The sequence below is a fragment of the Microcebus murinus genome, chromosome 11, assembly GCF_040939455.1.
Source record: "Microcebus murinus isolate Inina chromosome 11, M.murinus_Inina_mat1.0, whole genome shotgun sequence".
NCBI classification, from domain to species: domain Eukaryota; kingdom Metazoa; phylum Chordata; class Mammalia; order Primates; family Cheirogaleidae; genus Microcebus; species Microcebus murinus.
The window spans coordinates 15085040-15107820 of NC_134114.1; the positions used below are offsets into that span (position 1 = coordinate 15085040).

At 32.5% G+C, this 22781-nt stretch overlaps 1 protein-coding gene across 3 annotated transcripts in view; it reads right to left on the reverse strand.

Annotated features, from left to right (window-relative positions):
* The window catches only part of CDH18 (cadherin 18), an 854315-nt gene that overhangs the window by 244718 nt on the left and 586816 nt on the right, over positions 1-22781 (reverse strand). For all 3 annotated transcript variants that reach the window (XM_076007946.1, XM_076007945.1, XM_012738455.3), the window contains one exon: positions 8825-9308. In XM_076007946.1, coding sequence (XP_075864061.1) covers positions 8825-9052 — 228 coding nt within the window. In that variant the 5' untranslated portion in view covers positions 9053-9308. The remainder of the gene's footprint in view (positions 1-8824; positions 9309-22781) is intronic.

Here is a 22781-nt window from a genome sequence, read left to right on the forward strand (position 1 = left end):
AATAAATGTAAACAATTTCTTCAACATATTATGGTTTATATCTAGGAAAAATTCTAGCAGTTTTTAGTAGATCCACCATAAAGAGAGCAAAGTGAAGATGTAAAATATATTTCCTTTCTTTATTCAGAAAAGAATTAAGTTGTTTTTTTTTTTAATTTTGTTAGCAAATCTATCTTTAATGTCAATTGAGCCAAAAACCTAAGGTAACATTGTTAATAGATTAGACTGTTTTAGCCTAAAACATGCTGCTGATTAGGAGCACATTTTTTTGTCTCTTACCTCTTTCGTTTTGTTTTTTGATTTTTTGGGACAAAGTCTCACTCTCTTGCCTGGGCTAGAGTCCCATGGCATCAGCCTAGCTCACAGCAACTTCAAACTCCTGGGCTCAAGCAATCCTCCTGCCTCAGCCTCCCAGGTAGCTGGGACTACAGGCACGCACCACTGTGCCTGGCTAATTTTTTCTATTTTTAGTTGTTTAGCTAATTTCTTTCTATTTATAATAGAGATGGGGTCTTGCTCTTGCTCCGGCTGGTCTCGAACTCCTGAGCTCAAGCAATCCTCCCACTTCAGCCTCCCAGAGTGCTAGGATTACAGGTGTGAGCTACCGTGTCCAGCCTTCTTACCTCTTGTTTATGATTTTTACTCTCATTTTCTTTAATTATCAAATAGTACAATGTGGACAAGACCCACTTATAGATATTGTGGCATAAACATAGTTTCCTTTCTTTCTTATAGAAGAATGTTTGGCCAGTTAAAGAGGTCTTCAAGGAAGTTTTTTTTAAAATGAAAATAATATGTATTTATAGAGGACAACATCTAGCTAATCACAAATGGTTAGCACTTACAATTTATAAAACATATTGTCAGCAGCTTTGCTATAGCAAAATAGACATCATTTTAAATGTATTTCTTTAGTTAAATTATGTCAATTACGTATATTTAAAAGTTTCTGACATGTTACCCTTAGGAATCTTCACACTTTCTGATTATAACCTGCATATCTAAGAGATAATCTACTGATAAATATGTGACATATATGCAATATAGTCAATAGCTAGTCGCTAAAAATAGGATTTCAAGTTTATTCTAAATTATAATTTCTGATTTCTAGCACAGGCAATTCCACTATTACATCAAATCTTTTATTCAACAACAAATATTTTCTAATATTAGTAATAAACTGAAGATATTAAGGGCTGGGGAATGCATTTTTATCTACTGCTACTAATTCTAAAGACCAATACCCTCACATTTTAGAGGATTCTCAATCAAATACAAATACAGTTTCACATATTGAAAACTATGGGACTAGAAGTACCCTGCACAACACCACTCTCATGGAGAGGATTGAGAGTGGTGAACAGGTGTCCACCTTTGGATTGATCGTCTGAGCAAGAGCACTGGGAATTCACCAAGAGGAGGCAGGAGTATAGTGAAGTAGATAGAAGTGAGAGGACCTGCTCAGTGGGACAGGAAGTAATTAGGGAAAGTGCCCAAAGTGGAAAAGGGACAGAGGAGAGAATTCTGGGCTCCATGCTTCCCCTGGGGATACTGCAACTGGAGCAGAAGGAGGGCCCCTCCACCACAGCAGGCCTCTGGACTAATCCTGAGATCTCACTGGAGGCTGTGCTAGCTCTGTTGCTCAGGAGACAATGGAAGCCAAGTTTGCAAGTCCTGGGTACTGTTACTGGAGCCATTGTAACATCCAAACCTTGGAATGCTACTTCTGCTGAAAGGTCAGACTTGTGAGTGCTGCCTCACCTTTGCTGTTTGCTAGGTGGGGGGGGGGGGAGTAAGGAATCCTGGTGCTTACCAGGCCTGATGGGCAAATGATGTGTACCCCTGCTGCCTCCGCTGCTGAGTGGCCTGGGTAGAGCAAGAGATCATAGGCCCAGTGCCCACTGCTGTGGCACTGCTAGGTGATCCCACTCAACCACACTCCCCATGGAACATGGTTGGAGCACGTGCCGTAGCCCTTGGCATAAACTTCCCACTGTTGGGGTGGCTGCCAGAACTGGGCAGATCAAGAAAGAAACACTGGATTTAACCATGACTCTAGGAAAAATGGACCTAAAAGACATATATAGAACATTCTAGCCCCAAACTACAGAATATATACTCTTCTCATTAGCACATGGGATATTTTTCAACATAGAGCATATGTTAACCCACAAAAAAGTCTCAGTAAATTCAGAAAAATCAAAATCATTCCATGTGTCTTCTTAGATTATGGTGGAAAGTAACTATAAATCAACTCCAAAAGGAACTCTCAAATCTGCACAAGGTGATGGAAGTTAAACAAAATGCTGCTGAAGGACTCTTGAGTCAATGACAAAATTAAGATGGAATTAAAACATTTTTTTGGACTGCATAAGAAATATAACACAAGCATTCAAAATCTATGAAATACAGAAGAAATATTAAGAGGTAAATTTATAGCCTTAAATGCTTACATCAAAAAATAAAAAGATCACAATTTAACAACCTAATGAAATAGTGTCTTTTTTAGCAACTTGGATGGAACTAGAGACCAATTATTCTAAGTGAAGTATCTTGGAAATAGAAACACAGATATCACATGTTCTTGCTCATATGTAGGAGCTAAACAAAAAATATGTATGGTCATGAAGAGGAGTAATGAACATTGGAAACTAAGAAGGGGGGAAGGTGAGGGGTAAAAATGTAACTGCAGAGTACAAGTACCCTATTCTAGTGACAGGTACACTGAAAGCCCTGACTTCAACACAATACAATTTATTGATGTAACAAAAAATACTTCCACCCCCTAAATTTTTGAAACAAAAAATAAAATAACATAAAAATGGCAACTAAAATAAAAAAAGAAAGAATGAAATACTGTGTAATCCACACACAAGAAAGAAAGAAAGAAAGAAAGAAAGAAAGAAAGAAAGAGAGAAAGAGAGAGAAAGAGGCAGACAATAGACCTGAACAGATATTTCTCAAAAGAAGTCATACAAATGGATAAAAAAAATGTATGAAAAACATTCAAATCACCAATAATTAGGTAGGAAGATTCAAATTAAAACCACAATGAGATGTCATTTCATACCTGCTAAAACAACTTTTATCAAAAAGATGAAAGACAGCAAGTATTGGTAAGTATGTGGAGAAAAGGGAATCTTTGAACATGCTTGCTAGGAATATAAATTAGTGCAAAAATATGGAAAACAGTATGGAGGTTCCTCAAAAAAAAAAAAAAACTAAAACTAAAAATAGAATTACTATATGGTCCAGCAATCCCACTTCCAGTTATTTATCCAAAAAATTTCATTCAGTGTGTTGAAGAGACAGCCACATACCCATTTTTATTGTAGCACTATTCACAATAGTCAATTATGAAGTCAACCTAAGTATCCATCAAGGGATGAATGGATAAAGAAAATAGGGCATATACACACAATGAATACTGTTTAGTCATAAAAGGAGAAGAAATTCTGTCACTTGCAACAACATGGATGGAAGTAGAGAACATTATGCTACATGAAATAAGCCAAAGACAATAACCTAAAAACAACTACTCCATATTCTCATTTCTATGCGAAACCTAAAACAATTGAACTAATAGAACCAGAGAGTGGAATGTTAGTTACAGAAACCAGGGAGGAGTTGGGTGGGAGGAATTAATAATTAAATGATGAAAAACCTCAGTCAGACAGAAGGAATAAGTTTGACTTTTATAAAAATTAATTACACAACATGTTGCATATACCTAATGATTCAGTTCTGTACACTTCAATATCACTAAAAGAGTAAATTTGTAATGTTCTCATTACAAAATTAGTTCAATACTTGAGGTGATGAGTATTTTAATTAACTTAGTTTAATGTTTCCATATTGTACTCAAAAAACATAACACCACTTTGTACCTCATAAATAACATGACTGTAATTTGTCAATATCTGACAAATTTTTAAAAAGATAAAATACTAAAAATTACTATATTGAAATTATAAATTTCTATGAATCAAAACGTCATGAACAAAGTTGAAAAAGATAAATGGCAATTATGAAAAATTATGAATAACATATAACTGAAAAAGAACAAGTGTATATATTATATGAAGAACTACTAGCATTTATAAGTTAAAGAGACTAGAAAAAGAATGTAAAATGAAGAAGACCCCTGAAGAGATAGTTAATAATAAAGAAATACTTATATCTTCCCCAAACAGAAAAAGATCAATATCCCTCACAATACGAGACAGTTATAACGCACACTCTCTAGGGGATGGGAGCATTTATAATTTTGACACAAACAGTACAAAAGTAATTTATATAACTAAAAGGTTTGTACCCCCATAATCTTCTGAAATAAAATTAAATAAAAATTAAATAAAAACAAAAAAGTTAGTTGCAAAAAATAAGAGAAATGCAAATTTAAAGTAGACAGAAATATCATTTTTTCACATATCATATTTGAGAAATTCCAACTTTTACAACCCCATCTGTTGGCATCTCTGTAGAGAAAAGGTCAGTCATATACACCAGTGATAGAGGGACATACTACAACACCTATGGAGGGGGATCTACTGATATCTACCAAAATTAGATTTATTCATATTTGAATCAGAATCCCACTTCCAGAAATCTCTCCTACAGATACATGTAAATGTATGCTACATGCTCTTGTACAAGCACATTCTTTACAATATTGCATAGAGTAACAACAAAATAACAATAAAAATAAATACTCATTAAATTAACTATGGGGGAGGGTTAAGTATACGCCAATGAAAGTGGTACGTTAAAGACCTCCCAAAACTCTCTCACCATCAATAAAAGCACTGACTGATGAGAGAGATTTTTATTTCAGTCATTTCAAATAATTATCACACCCATCAACATGGCCACCAAAGCTTATAGTTTCTGGCACACTTTTTAGTGAATTACCACATTGATTATTACATTAGACATTGTTATAGGTACTGCATGTATAAAGATGACATAGTCTCAGAACCTGCTTTCAAGACATTCACTGTATATTTGGTGAGGTAGACATCTTACCAAGGGGCTCAGAAACATCTCCTATAAATGACTAATACTGAATATTTTTGACTCTGTGGGCCTTACTCTCCCTATTGAAACTACTCAGTTCTGCCATGGTGACAGGAAATCAGCCGTAGATAATACATCCATAAGTGAATGCAGCTCTGTCCTAATAAAGCATTATTTATGGGCACTGGAATATAAATTTAATATAGGTTCCAGGGGTCACAAAATATTATTTTCTTTCATTTTTTCCAAAAATTTAAAAAGGAAAAACTTTATTTGCAAGCAATAGAAAAACAGGTCATGAGTTAGCTTTGACACACAGGGTATAGTTTAATTGATCTCTGATCTAAACCATAAGCCAAACTTTGTAATATACTTCAATTAGTATTAAAAATGTCAACAGTATTTTTTAGTTTTTAATGTAAGGAAACAAAGACACAGGAAATTAAAGAGACTTGTCAGTTGTAACAGAGAGAGTAAATAGAGAAACTATAATTCAAACCCATCTCTTTACTCACTAATCATCATTATCTCATGAAGACAATGAGTCTACTCCAATGATCGTTACAATGACACAAATTGTCAGATGTGTTTAACACCTCAAATAAAATTATATTCTTACTTATAATGGAATTCACTCAGCACTGTTCAACTTTTGAAAAATGAAATATACCCTCACACTAGTCTATGTTAATTTTACATGATAATTGGAAAAGAGGAAACAAATTGTTTTAAAATTATAATGACTAATTACCATATGCAGCCACATATCTCTTAACAATAGAAATATGTTCTGAGAAATGCATCATTAGGATATTTTGATGTGTGAACATCACAGGATGTACTTACACAAACCTAGATGGTATGACTCAATACTCAAACACAGGATTTATGATGTAGCTGATTGGACCTCAACTACAAATCTGTAGAGCATGTCACTGTACTGAAAACTCTAGACAATTGTAGCACAATGGTATCTGTGTATCTAAACATATCTAAACATAAAAATTTTGTCCTATAGTCCAACATATATATGATCCCTTATTGAGGGAAACATCATTATATGATGTATGTCTAACTTGTTCCAGGAGGAAATGAATTACTGTCTAACAAATGTTCTCTTATTGTTTCCTTACCCTAATAACTTCAGTTATTTTAAAAGATATTTAACAAGTGATTATATCTGTGAGATACATGCTCATGCTGGTTTGTATACTTTATCCCTCATGATAATTACATTCTGAAAAAAAAGTATATATTACTACGTAATATATTTATAGATAGATTATATTTATGTATGTGTGTATGTGTGTGTAAAATTTGTCATTTATTATTAGAAAGGGCTCTATGATCATGGCCTTAGCCACATATACATAACTTAGCAGTGAATAGTATATATTGACCAATGTCAACAAAATGAATTCTCTCATAATAAATCCAATCATTGAGAGTTTAAAAATTATCAGAAATATAAAACAAGCTGGTATGTATCAAAATACTTAGGCTTGAGCTCTTATTAAAAGTCTAGTAAATATTTTATAATGTAAAATATAAAAATGTAAGATATCAAAAATTATGATTACATGCTCAGGGATGACTTGAAACAAACAAACCATATGCATCTATAAAACACATTCTTTTAATATTAGAACTGCATTGTATTATTATTTTATTTCTGTTGCCAAAATCCCTGCTATCCTTTCTGTGGCAGAGAGGAGTAAAGGAGATAATTTTCAGCTTTTTGGAGGTATCCCATTTCATGTTCATAGTAATTGTAATAATTCTATTTTTCTTATTCAGCAGTGCTATGAAAATATCGAAATGGCTCATTATGAATGCATTAATAAGTATAAGATATAAATTCATTTTCTAAGCAAATTAAAATAATGGCATGGAAGGGCATTATTTTAAGCACATAGTAATTGATGAGCTTTGCAATTTTTACTTTTAATTTTTATAGTTAGGTATGTATGTTGGTGGTGGTGTGTGGGAGTGAGAAAAAAAAAATCTGTATGATTAAGTTAGCATTGCTCATAAAGGCAAATTAGCAAAAAGTAGAAAGACTCTGAGTAAGGGGGCCCTAGGACTGGTAGGGGAATAAGAGAACCACATCCTTAGGTGTGACCCTTTATATCTGTCCCTTTGTTCATCAACACTACAGACAATAAAATGGATAACAATTCCACAGAACCTCCACAAACCTGCATAGCATCACAAACCTCCAGCACCTCCTGATCTGTTCACTGGTGCCATATGTTCATGCAATTCCAGAAGGAGTGCTTAGACTTGATCTTCCTACTGAGGCTTCATCTTTTACTAAAACTAGGTGAGCCAAAAAAAGCAAGAAGTTGTCTGACCTTTCCCTTCTCCTTTCTAGAAAAATTTGTTTCTGCTTTTCAGTGAAACCAAAATGACAAGAAAATAATAATAAAATATTATTTTCTCTTGATTTACTCTAAAAGTCACCATATTTTTCTTCTGTTCTTTTTTGTGGGCTATTTTTCAAAGATTGAAAGAATTATAAAAAAGGATTTTGAAATTTGTAACAAAAATAATTTTCTGGTAATCCAATATATTTTGTTGATAGTGCATTTTAAAAAATTTACTTCATGGAATAGTTGGTAAGGGGAAAACATATAATGAAGATGAATCTTTGGTCTTATTTTAATATGTGTGTGAGAAAATGATATAATTGTTTCGAATCTTTTTTTGTTTCATATTCTGACTCCATGATTCCTGCCTTGGATAGAAAATACAGCTGTAACCCAGTCCCTGTTGGACAAGAGGTGGAACAGATGGCTTGTGATCCTGCACTGCCTACACATTAGGGAAGCACCACGATTTAGATGGAGTACTATATTTTTTTTTTTAGTACTAACAGTGCTAAAGTGAGAATAAATAGTCAATCAGGGAGATGTGAGCCACTGAGCCTGTAGTCACAGAGATTCCACTGCTGTGCTTGCTGTCTCTCCCATAGGTACTGAACAAATCTAAGTGTGGCTGCTTCCAAAGATCAGTAATTAATCAGAAGTCGACCTCTCCACTTCCCACTCTGTTCTCTACCCTAGAGCCTGGATGACACATGCTTAATTTCTCCCAGGTTACTGAGCATACAATTTCCTAAACATTTTGATAAGCCATTAAATTTTCTTGTCTGCATTTTTGAAGAAAAGGGAACTTAATCTGAAATTACTAGGCATTTTTGTCAATTTCTTTGAGAATTTAATAAAATCTGCATAGCTAGACCATATTTAATCTATTTCAATATACCAACATTTTATGGAAATTAATTTTGGGAAATGGAAAAATATCTATGTGATTTTAGGGGCTGATAAATAAGAATAGATCTCTGTAATAATTAACAGAAATAGATATTATGAAGGTGTGTCTTCTTTTTAGTCTCATGTACACTAGCAATAGAGTAAAAATATCAGAAAATATAAATGTACCAACAAATGACATTGTGGATTTCAATATACCTTCAAGATAAGAAAAATGAAATTACTTATTTAATTGTGTGTTCAATTAAGTCTTCCTGATTTACATGACAAAACAGAAAAAAAAACATATGCCGGTAAAGAATATTTGGTTGGGTACTTATGGACAAATGTTCAGAGAGGTGTGATAAGTGATAATGTTCCTCTTTTTTACAATTCTTATTTTGAGCTCTCTAGTACAAGTTTTAATAATAGTTTCTATTACATAATTCACTTCATGTTTCGTGTCTCTACAAATCCTACTCTAACTCCACCTTCACCTCACCCACAATTTCCCAGGAGAGGAAAAAATAAAACATTGAACAAATACTTACTTTTCCAACATATTGAGGATCTGGTCCCATGTGTTCTTCTAAAACAAAGAACTGATTCCATACCCATCCCCTTTTGGGACGATGGTGGACTTCGGTTTCACCCTCCGTGTGTTTGGTTTGGTTTCTGGTCACCTTGACGGAGCTGTGGTGAGCAGTTCCATGACACCTCTGCACAAAACAGAGACACACTAGGACTGGACAGATGCAAGATGTGCTCGTAATTTTCATTGTAAGATAACTTTCCAGTTCACAGTTTTTCTTCTTTTCCTTGTCAGCTACAAATGCTTAGTGAGCATTCAAGAGAGCAGCCAAAGCATCTTTTGGAAGGACAGTCCAAAGTAAATTGTTTCGCATGTCCATGATTTAACTGCCCATCAGGGAAAGGTCAAACCACATTTACATCCTGAATCACTTGGAGAATCAAAGCTGTAGTTGTATGAATCCAAGTTTTCACAGTAGGTGAACACAGGCAACCATTTTCAACCTAATGGAAAAGAGAAAATTATATACATTAAAAAACACAGTCATTTTAACAGTTTGCTCTGAATACAAATTATACTATTTTGCAATATGATGTTGATAGGCAAAGAATATATACAAATTCTTTTGGAAATATACACAAATATACATACACATATGCCTGCACACATTTTACATGAACTTATTATTTGTGCTATTAATTCTCAATTACATATATATATATATATAATTTTTGTTTTTGTTAGCTGTAATACAAATTTGCTACATATAGTACATATCAATTACCTATTGAATGTGACTCACTGAACTTTGTCAAAATATTCCCAAAGGTTAAAAAATTGTCACAGTCATCATAGGCACTTCATATATCAAACAGGTACTTCGAGTGCTTAGTAAGTAAATTAGAAGAAAATAAAGGAAAACAAATCAAGAAGGTGGCAGAAAATAATGTATGCAACTGAAAATTATTCCTGGCTCTGGGAAAAGATTGGTAGAGTCAGGTATGAGTGAGAATGCTACTTGGCTTAATTATAGTTTGCATGGTTGGTGAAAGGTCTAGGGTTTGGACTTCATTTACAAGCAAGACAGATTTTCCAGCTTGGGAGTGACATTACTAGGTTTGATTTCTAGTATGCATCATTCTAGCAGCTATGTAAAGAAAGGATTAAAAAAGAAAAATATAGTGGCAAAAAGAACAGAGGGAAAAATGTTTTGATTTTTTAAATAAGAAATGTTGAGGACTTAGACTTAGGTTTTAGTACAATTAGACAACAAAATAAAATTGAGAAACATTTCTGATAGACAAATGACAGGATCTGGGAGAAATAAGGATGACTCTGACAATATTATCTTATTTAAAACATACAACATTTTGTGGCAAATTTTAGTGTAATTTATATGTGTGTGTGTGTGTGTGTTTCAATACACATATAGAATGATAAAATATGGCTATTCCATCTAGTAAAAATATTTGATTTATCACTTTTTCATCGTATAAAATTCACCCTTATAAATCAGCAAAACTGAAATGTAGATCTGAATAAATAACCAGGTGGTTGACATGACAATAATTAATTTTAAAAACTGAATATACATAATCAGTCATAGCATGATTCTCTCACACAATTGAGGAAAAGTACATATACAAAGTTGAGGATAAAAAAAGTCAAGTGGGAACAAGAACAGGGGGTTTTCCTCTATATGTATCTCTCTCAATAAATTAGGATTAGTAATAATGTTTGCTTCTTCAGCTCTGTAACAATTGCATAGGTTTAGAAGTTGAATTTCATTTTCATTATCTGACAAATATCAAATAATTTTTTTAAATATTTTAGGAAGGCAAGGACAACTTTTTTTCTGGTTTAACTTACAATAACTCAAAAACTCTCCTACTATGTAAAAGAGAGAATTACCAGCTCTAATATGGTAAAAATATGGGAAAGAGAGTTAGAAAACACAATATTTATACTTGTCGTTTGGGCAGTTTACTTATGATATGAATTTATGTCACTCATCTAATTTCTTTCAGTTTCAATGTTCTCATTTATAAAATCGGTGATAGGAATAATTGCTTTTAATATTCTTTCCACCCTGCCTAATAAATTTTTGGATGGTTTTATATTATAATTTTTATTTGCCAAAAGTTTAATAATTCCCAAATAATGAATTTCAAAAAAAGAAACTTCATCTAGTTTTTCTTCTTAGAATCAAAGTTGTTGAATATATAAAAGGTGTTGTTATCTTAATACTTTCACACCATTTGGTGTGATTTTCAAATGAAATTAACATCTTTGCCCTTTATGCTAAGTTGTTTAACAAAGCATAACTTATGAGTAGAAGGTGAAGAAAGTGGCTTTTGTGATTCATTACAGATATGTAGAATGTTCTTTACAATGTTGATCTTATATGTCATTCCAAAAATATATGTGTCTTTTAATCTATATATGCAAATGTTTATGAATTGCTATAATGACAATTATGAAAAGTGATAAATATGGTTATGTGGAATGAAAGATCAATGTAAACAGCAATATTATGCTTGTGAAGATAATTTCATTTACTGTTCAACTTCAAGAAATCCATCTTTGCATGGGTTAGAAAGAATTGAAATGCAAATAACGACAAAGCAAACCAGAGATTGAGACTAACACAATGGAAAGATTGTATTAGTAGTAGACATTTGCCATTTTGTAACTAAACAGCATTCGAAAACCTTTCTGCTTTCATGAAACACTCTAATATGTGAATTGTGATGAGCAGAGTCCTTTCACCACTAAACTCTTAGGGATCACATTCTTATCTTTCTACATACTTTTAGTGGGAAGTTTCATCAATGTTATATTCATGTAATTTATATGCTCCAACACCTTGGAGCGAATAATGGATGGATATAAGGGCAGTTGAGAAATTTTTCATAGAAGTGATAATGATTTCAAGGCTCAGACGCAGTGGTGGTGAGTCCAGCAGCAATAACAGCGTCAAATGGCAGCTGAATTAATTAAGAGACATTCTAGATACAGTGTCCCAGTGGAGAGTACTTGACATTGTTTCTAACTGATTAAACTCCATAGGTTCCTACTTTTCTCCAAACCTGACTCTTAAGTACCATCAACAATTTTAATGGCTACCCAATATGCTTCAAATAAATTTATTTGCTGCTTTCCATAGCCAAATTTGATTTCTGGCGTTTAAAAACAAGAACCTTAGCTGATTTAAAAAAAAAAAAAAAAGCATTACTGTAATAATACTCAATAAAAGGAAGTAGTTTCTAAATAATGTGCTATACAACATAGTGTATAATATACACATCTCCCCTTTGTTCAGTACTTAATCTAAGTGTTCCAACATTGCTTCCTGAGACTCATCCCTTCCTTCTTTAACTATTACCTTTCCAGTGGTAGAGATAAAACACTATCTTGCAAGTTAGGAGACATGACCTCAAATGTTCATTATGTAGAAAATTATCTCATTTGTATTTTTACTTTACTCTCTAAGCTTTACATTTCTCAATTATGTATTAAAGATTTTCATTTTATTATTGTTAAGCATATTCACTTACTGAATTCTTTGAATTTGTGATTTAATGACTGTGTATCATTTTCAAATGACTTTTCTTATACTGTGTTACTCATATCAGCAAAGATTAAATCATTAGTGATGTCTAGCTGTTTAGCACAAGCATTTCTTCAGGGAGCTCTGAGGAAATAAATTTCTCAAAGAAAATAGCTCTCACATGTATCCCAAATGTTATTGCTTGTCACTTTACTATGGTCTTTGACTGGATTTTCTTACCCAATTGATTGCTAATTTATAAACTTTGGACACCAAAGAGGTCCAGAGAATGTTCACTTTTAAAAAAAAGTTTCCTTTGGTCTTTTTCTTGTTTTAAAACTGTCTTTTAAAAAATATTCTGTCAACTTTATTTCATGTGTGGATCATTCTATTCTCCATATGTCATAGGGTGACATATTATTTTATATATTCAAAAAGTATAGAATTATAATTGCCATTAACTTGTAAAATTAGCTCTATACATTAGAATGTTTCTGATTTTGTGTAGTATGCCTAGCTTAAATACAAAAAGTCAAAGAAGGTAAACTATGGTGGAAAGTCCTTATTTTCTGGAAATACTTTCATTTTGAGATATATAATAACATCTTGAGTGGAAAAGGACATGCCAATGGGAGCCTGAGGCTCATTACACAGAAAAGGACTTCCCAATTCTCCAACAGTAAATCCATTAGATGATAAAACTGTTCTTCACGTGAAGGTGACTGACTTTGAAAATAAAGGAATTCAACTTTTTCCATAATTAATTATTTAAAGCCATCACACTGTCAGGTAGATTTAAATATAAAAAATTTATATTACAATTGAATTCTAGGATACTTATGTAAGATGAAAGTAACAGGTACTGAATAAAATCTCATATTTTTCAGGTTTAATAAATTATTATTTGCTATTAAGCTATATATTATTTTACTTTCAGAATGTTAGCCTATATTATCTGTCTTCTAAATGCTTAATGCTATCCTTTGGATTGGTGGCTACAGGCACAACTCTCATTGATAGCAAGATACATCCTCATGTATACATCTGGCCTTGAAGGATTTCTATCATTTTTGAATCTGATGATTAGCAGTGACAGTATCATTCTTTCATTCTAAGTTTAATTTTTATTTAATTTCCAATAGTGGCTTATGAAATTTTGTTTTACCTTCCTATCCTTAACTTTCTATTTTTACTATTTTCTTTATAGCTTTGTTTTTAACCTCAATCAACAATATATCAGTTTAATAATTAATTTTATTCTTCTTCATCTGCTTCAATTGGCTTAAAATAGTTCTTGCTTACCAACAAAATGCAAATACCTGTGACCCACACTGAATTGTGGAGAGCCTCACCTAAATTGGTTGCATGTGTTATTTTCAGATTGACTCCAAAATCTATACCTGCAACTTCAAATTGACCATTTGAGAATATTATTATAACCTCAAAGTTTTGATAAAATTGGATGTAATAAGACACATTTGCTTAAAGTAAGCATATATATGTACATATATAAACACATATACATAACAGCTAAATATATTCAAATCATCTTATGACATGGTTCTCTCTGAAGAATAATGAAATATATAAATAATAAATAAATCAGAAAGCATTAACTTTGTATATTGTGTTTTCCTATCAGAAATATTCATTTATGTTTCATTGAGACAATGATGAAAACCCTACATGTGTATGTACAGGCATTACTCCCTGGAATGACTGATTCTATTCTATTTGCCTTGAAAACCTTAGTCTCCAAACTCCATTTAATTAAACTTATGCTCCAGGGTCTAAATTAAAGGCTGTTTCTCCACAAATCTCTCTCTGTTTGGGGAGACAATTCTCTTTGGGTCTTTTGTATTTCTGCGTATCTTCTGGATAAGAGGCATTGACAATTTTATTTCATACCATCTTTTCCAGGATGCTAGCATAGCAAACAACTTTGAAATATAAAAATATAAACTCCCCTGGGTCAGAGGGCAGATTTGTTTTCCAACTGGATTATAAAGATAGTATCTTCCTCCAGGACAAATATTGGGAAAATATGCTAGCAGATTATATAAGATTTGGGATTCCAAAGCTCAGGGGTTTCTCAGCTGTGAGATTATATATATATATACTGTGTTTGCAACATGTACCTGGGCTGCTTCATGTTATTTCATAGGAACAAGGAGAATTTATGCTGCCTGCTGTGCTATGGGTAATAAAATTTTTGTCTCTGACCCAAGAGTCTCATCTCTTCTGCCAGTATCTATAACATAAAACTACAGCAGCCTATCTTGTTAACTTGCAGGTAGGGTAAAATCTCAAACCCTGCAGTTGAAAAACAAGGTATAATAGCTAGGTATGACTGCTTGCTCCTCTAAATTACCATAGCATTTATCTAATCAATTGAAGACTATCATTCTAATTATTTGTATAGGTGCTATTTAATTATTTTTTGTATAAGGTTTTGTTTTTTGTTTAGTTCTCATACTATGTTTGATGTATTTTTCATCTTTTGCATTGGCTGATGAAATATCTTACACATTGTAGCCAATAAGCAAGCATTTGTTGAATGAAAGAATAAATACATGGGAAATAGACAAATTAATTTAAGTTTTGTGCAGCAAGAGTGGTGTTCAAATACCAAGTTTTAACTCTCTCTTTGAAATCTGTCCCCAAGCTACATATAATCCCTTCACCTCCTTATTCAATATTCCCCAATGCTTTGATATAACTTCCAGGATAGAATACAAAATCTTTCACATGAAATTCATGGCATTTTAATATTGGTACTTCCCTACCCTCAGAGTTTGCACAGAAAATACCAACACTCACTCATATCTTATTAATACTATGTCCACTGTCTCCTGACTACGCCTCATTCTTGCTAGACTTTATGTATTTGAACAAGTGGTTTCTTTTAAATGTAAAGCCCATTTCTTCTTTTTTAACAATCAGCTGAATCTTCCAAGTGAATCTTTAGAGTCCACAAATATTCCAAGGCCCCTGTGCTCCCTATAGTTACATTGATCACATAATATTGTACTTATGCATATACTTGCGTTTCTTGCAAACTATTTACTAGACCAAAACCCTATGCTAGAATTTAACTTTAATTTTTATATCCTGAGTGATTAGCACAGTCTAGTTCTCATGTTAAAGACTCAATTGAATAAGCAAAGAAAACTATACTTGTGTTTGTATAAGATTTGATAGTCCCATTTATTAATTGTGTGAAACTAGACAAATTTTCTCATATGAAAAATTAGTTTAGTGACCTCATTAAATCTTTGGAATAATTAATCAGAGTCATGCCAGGGTCAAGAATACCTGGATGGCTCAGTCAAAATCTACCACAACTCAAAAACAAAGTCAAAGTATGTCCCCTAAGAGTAAGAACAGCATGCTCTTTACATGAAATATTTTGTTACACATCTAACTGTTTACAGGCATTTATAATTTGAATTAATATTTCTTGAAAGGAAACTAAATATGGTTAAGAGAGAGTATTTGTACATCATTATAATAAATATTTAACACATGTATTTCTTCTTAGGAAGGGTTAATGTTTTTAAATTTAGCTTTTCTCTAAAGTGATTCCATTAATGATTTCTACAGTAAACTGGCTTATCTTTTCTATAAGAGTAGGAATATGATTCCCCTCTTTTGGGGTATTTCAGTTTCCTTAACTTATCTGAAAGGTTGATGGCTTAATTAAAATATAATACTTAACATATGATTTCTATTTGTAAGAAAAGTAAATGTTAATTTTTTAGCATGCCATACATATTAACAAAGTTTCATGTGAAATATTGAGTCAAATCAACTTTTAATTTAAAACTGTGTTACAAGTTTTCCTTAAAAACTATAAATTTGTAGGAGCCATGACATTAAGTTTAACCCCAAGACATTGTTTTTCTGAGTTTCACTTAATAAGTAAGTTTGCTAAAATATCCCAAATAGAAAAAGACATGTGTAAGGTTTCTATACATATATATAAAATGTTGACTTCAAGAGGTCTGATGATTTCAAGTTCTTTATATTTCTATTAAGGTTTAAATTTACTTTCCACCATTACATTCATACTCTTGGCAATAAAATCTATTGTTAGACCACATTGTAAGCCTGTTATATCTACTTGAAAACACTTTAACCCAAATAATATGCCATTATATGTCTTATGCATGATGAAGAAAGTCAAACAGATCTGCACATTGGTACCACCATAACTTCACAATCTTTAACCTGGAGTGATATTCTTTTATTCTAATTCATCACATAAACCACATCATTCATACTATGGTTCCAATTAGAACCCATTTGTCAATTTTCATAAACTTACACTTAAACTTGTAAACATTATAAACAAATTTTATCATAAGCCATACTCCACAAAATATTCTAATCTATATGCAGAATAATTATAGTATATTGAATGCACAATGCTCAGTCTCATGCCATTGCATATTGTGTTTGCAAATTTCTTCTAAAACTTAAGCTCCTGAAAATTTTGCTCATCATTCTAACAAAAGTGTCATTCCCATTTAGTCTCCTTGAATTCCAATACCCACCACTCTACATGGGTTAGGCATTCCCTCTTCTCTGAAATTATAACACACTGTAAACATCATGTTATTTTATCTTATAAAATTTTAGCACTTTTAATTTTGGTTTGTTTTCTCAAATTAGACTCTGTGAAGCAGGTTCACTAATAACCAATCCCAAGGGGGAACTCCCACTGTGTGTAACATAGCAAAGATCATCACTATGCCAACCAGCAAGAATAGTAATCTACACATCCACTCACAGCATCCGGGGCTGCAGTTTTACCAATTGCCTGAGCCCCGTGAGACAGAACACACTCACATGTAAGAAGTTATATGAAGTGGATTTATTACTTGAAGAGAAGCAGCAAGGGATAAAAAAAAAAAAAAAAAAAGTCTAGGATCCATTGTGATCTCATCTCCAAAGCCTCAGGAAAGCTATGTGGAGTAGATGGAGTTTTGACTGCATGTGTTCCACCTTCACCACAGCTAAGGGACCCCAAAACGCAGCCCACCCTGAGTTATATACCTCAGGGACTCTATACTATGAGTATGCAATTAGTATTGGGCAAAGCTTTGAAGGATATCCTGTTTCCAGGGGGGTTAGGAGCAAAGCTGGTTTGCCCGGAAAGTTCCTCCCTAACTCAAGATGTCACATTAATTCTCTAAGAGGAACAGGGACAAAGCCCATGATGTTTCAGGTTGCTCCTCCCTGTCTCAGGATATTGCATTCCCAGCACATTCTATAGACATTCTGAAAACTGCATGCAATAGACAGGGTAGAGGCTGAATCAGCCAAGGGTATGCAGGGAGCATCCAGCAGACTATGTACTTGTTAAAAACAACATATACACACTCTTGTTTCTCAAATGCATGAAGTAGAGTTGACATAAAAAATGTCCTTTGAGTAAATTTTTGAATCTTCTAATAACAAAAATAAATTTTATCTAATAAATAAACAATTAAAAATAATAGCTTAAATGGCCTAAAATATAATTGAGGCTTCTAACAAAATTTGAATTTTAGTATGGCTTGATAATTTAAAATAACATCAAATAATGCCAATATAAACTGCTGCAGATCCAATATTACAGGCACATTTGCTGCCTCTCTGTTGTGTTTTTAATAACAAAAAACTTATCCTGTTCTACTGCATGCAAATTACTGTACTATGGGTTTTCAGGAAAGCAAAAAAAAAAAACAGAAATGAGGCAACTCATAAAGTAACCATACGCTGATAAGAGAAGTATAATACATACTAATAACAGGTCTCAACTAGAGTTAAGATCAGAGTATAAGGAGCCTGTAAACAAACAGAAGAAATGAGCAGTGAGGTGAAAGCTTCGGAGTGGGGCAGGTGAGGCATTACAGATGCTTAGGGAACAGGTATTTTAAGATGGAAAGGAATGAACAACCTATTAAATTAATGCCTTTATTCATATAATACCCAAATATTATCAACATACCCTCTGCATTCATGTTAATATTTGACTTATAGAGTAAGGTATAACAATTACCCTTTTAAAAATACATACACTATATTCCATATACTAGGCTAGATGTTTAAAAACATTATCTCAATAAAGTAAGTTGTTTTATGATCACTCTTTAGTTGAGGATACTAAGGTACACAGCATTAATGTAGCCTGCCTGAGAGATACGATTTGAACCTAGTTCTGTTTGAGTTCTATGTCTTTTTCTATCACTGTATTTAAATAGACAAGAGTTTGAATCATGATGCTTCTGTTTCTTTGCCATTGTTTCCTGAGATGTAAGTTAGCATCACCAAGTTTCAGTTCCTTGAGTGTTGAATGAATATGATAGCAGTATAAGTTGTAGTTAGAATTATATGAAGTAAAAGAAGATAAAACACTAAGAACTCTTCCTGATCCATAAGCCCTTAAAATGTAAGTAAAATTATTTTTGTTACATATATTTTTAATATAGATATACCATTTGATAGATATGTATATAGCATTGATTTACATTTATTTTTATTATGTTACCTTTTTTCTTCTACAAATTTAAATATAAAGATTAGGCATGCATTTTCCTTATTATATCTAGTATACTATCCTAAAATTACATAGTAAATGTGTGCTTGATGATAATGAACCACAAATAAGGTGTAGGATAGATGTGTTATTTTTCTCCCACATTATCGTTACCTTTCTACCAACTTAGAAAAATCAAAGTCATGCATATTCAAATGCCTTCTAACAGCTTCAATGAGACAAGAAACTTACAGTTTAAAAGAGTCTGATTCCCCTGTCTTACAAACTAGGGGATAAACTCTAGGAACAACCTCCATGGAGGTATGTTTTTGTTTGTTTGTTTTGTTATGGCAGGGAAATTTTATTTTGATACATTAATTTATGGTAAATAGAAAGAATATAGGGATAGTATAGAGGACCTTAGTCACCTATTTTGATATCGGCCTCTCAGAACTATAAAAGGAGAATTTGCTATAATATCTATAGGATGTTACCAAATTTTGAGACATTAATAGAATGACACATATTAAATATTTAATTTTCTGAGGTGACTAAGAAAGTAAAGGTTTTCACTTTCACTATCTGAAAACTCACTGAGATTTTATTGGCACTTTAGTGTACATATTTCTAGTTATTGCATTAGCCTGTTTATGCTACTTTATAGCTTTTAGCAGTTAGGGAATAAAGTAGGTAATATGTTTGCATGACATAATCATTCAAAAGATTTAATACAAAGAAGGATCTCCTGGTTGCAATAAAGTCCCTGTGGACATTTCAATGAGCTCTTATTGGCTATCAATGTATAACTTCGTTGAATCTTGTTGAAAAAACTGATAATAGTCACACACACACACACACACAAAACAAAACAGCGTAATGTCCTCCTGAGTATTGTTAGATAACTTGAAGATGGGGAATTTGCCACATAGTTAATATAATTGCTGCACTGTGGTTTTATAAAAATAAAAGCTTTTTAGCTGATATATCTTTATTAGAAATATTAAAAGGCTTTTATATCTACTTTCCCTAAAAATTAAGAATATATTCTCTTGGTCTAGATTTTACCCTGAAATTATTTATTGTTATGGTTCTATTATTTGCTTTTATTATAAAAGTTCATGAAATAAAATAAATACATAAAAATCATGAAATTAAGTATAAAGGAAAAATGAAAAAAAACTCTCCTTTTTTCTTAATTCTAGGTTTTACTTTCCATAAAAATTTTTTAAGTTTTAAATTGTGCTTCATTTCTTTTTTTATTTTATTTTATATATATTTTTTATTTCATAATATTATGGGGATACAAATATTTAGGTTACATACATTGCCTTTGTCCCACCTGATTCAGAGTTATAAACATGTTCATCCCCTAGATGATGCAATAAAAAATAATAAGCATATAAAGTCCTGGATATAAATAAAATAATTAACATTTATATCAACAGAGAAATACGGACTAAATGAAGGAAGAAAGCTAAATTAATAATTTTTTTATACCATCATGTTATATTAGTATTTTTCAATTACCTTTTAGCCACCATAATAAATGTATTTTATGTCTACTATATATCTAACTTGTTAATTTTAACTACCACAAATCACACAATTGTATAATAATTTAAATACTCAATATCCTGCTGATGAAAATATATATGCTATACTCTTGAAAAGCATACATTTTTCAAATTAGTATATAATCTCTTTTGGTTCAAAGATTAATTTAACATCTGCAGGTTTAAACCTAAAAGAATGCCTGGCTTTTGTTTATTGGCTGGTGGACTAGAGGTACTCTATTTTACATGATACACAAAGTCTGTTTATAGAATATGTTTCTATTAGCATTATTTTGTAGATATGTAGATAACTAAGCTGATTTAAGACGTGGTCAAATAGGAAAAAAAAAAAGGAATTGCTCACACTATTTCACCCACATCATGTTAACTTTGTCAATGACCAAAATAGAGAGTAATTCTTCATTTTATGTTTTTCTTACTGGAGATAGGATTGACCAGGTGATAGATTAAACAGGTAGCGAGGGCTTGGGAGTCAGGTTGATCTGAATTTGAGTCTTGGTTCTGCCAGTTAACATGAGTAGACTGGGGTTATCTAAGTAAGCTAAATTTCTGCTAGATTCTGAATTTCCATGCTTCAAAAGAGCATAATAACAAATGCTCAGCATGAATAATGAAATTATTATATAATTTCTCAAAAAGCCTAGCCTGCAACAATCTATGAAGTGTAATTAGTCATGATATTATTACCAGAAAAACAATACCCATTCTCACTGTTTTCCTTTAGGAAGAGTAATCAAACATTTGTGAGGCGTTGGCCTATAGGAATAAGGCATGAGAATTTATTTGTGTGCATGTACATCGAAAAAGAAGGGTCATGAGGTCTTAAAGTCTTTCTGTTTCACATCCACTGTAATAGCTATATTGAAACTCTTATCTAAAATTCTCTATTTTTTTATTATCTGTTTTAGAATCCAACCTTTGTGCATTCAACATAGATAGCATAAGCCATGACATACTACAGTATCACTGCTTTGGTGGTGAATCAGAGAGGTTGCAAATACTTCTTATTTTTCTGTTGAAAATCTTACTGAGTTATCCTGTTCACATGTATGAAAACCTATACTCTACCTACTCATCATCCAATAGCTAATAAAAAAAAAGTGGGAATTTGAATAATGGTCTCTAGGAAACCATTTAGGCTAAACAGAATACTTGTGATCTTTTCACATCATCAATAGCAACCATGCCCTTCAATATGGAAAACTCATCATATAAATAGAATTATCAGAGAAAACTCTGGTATGAAATTGGATGTGCATTCATTCCATATCACACTGAATTTTATTGACAAGAAATGAGGACAAGAAAATTGTGAAAAATGAAAAAAGAAAGTTAACACCTTTTCCCATGAAAGTATGAGAGACATGTGCATTAGTCTCCTTGGGATGCCATAATAAAATTGCAGAGACTAGATGGCTTAAAAAATAATAAAAAAAATTATTTTCTCACAATTCTGGAGTCTAAAAGTTCCATATCAAATTTCTGACAGAGTTGCTTTCTGATGAGGGCTTTCTTACTGGCTTGCAGACGGCCACCTATTCCCTATGCCGCACATGGTCTTTTCTCAATGTGTGTTGTTGGTTTCTCTTCTTATAAAGACATTAATCCTGTTGGAGCAGAGGCCCAACTTATGACCTCACTTAACCTTAATTAAACTTTTAGAGGCCCCCTTTCCGAACACAGTCACACTGGGAGTCGGGGCTTCAACATATGATTTGTGGGGGATGCAAACAATCAGTCCTTAACAACACATATACTTAGAATCTAGATTATATGTAAGGGCTCCCAAAAGCTACAGGAATGAAGCAAAGTAGTTTTTATTGTGCTACATGGAAAGGGATGAGGACAAGAAACCAGTGAAAGAGATCTCAGAAGCAAGTGAAATCATTAGTAGTAAATCTCAGCAAAAGTAAACTTTCTGAAATGAGAGTACGTACTCCAGAGTAAACCTTTGTCTTCCATGGGAACTTGGGCGAGTGGGGGAGATAGAAGGCTGGCAGCAAATCTTTCTGGACCTAGCACAGTTTAGTAGAGGAGGCAAGACCGCACCCAGAATCACACTAGCGCAGCAGATTTACTGAAAGCAATCTCTTCCTGAAAAGAGAAAGTCTTAAATTGCATAAAGCAACTCATCTGGAAAACGATAGTGCTAGCCTCATAAATGTATGGGAGAACTCTTTTTAACCCCTGAAATCATAAAAGAAAAAAATGTTAAAAACCTCTTCATAAAAATTGAAAATGTGTACATGGCATGAAAATGATAAACAGAGAAGCAAAGTGTTTGATTATCTCGCCCCCCAAACTGGGCAATGTCCATAAAAGAACAACT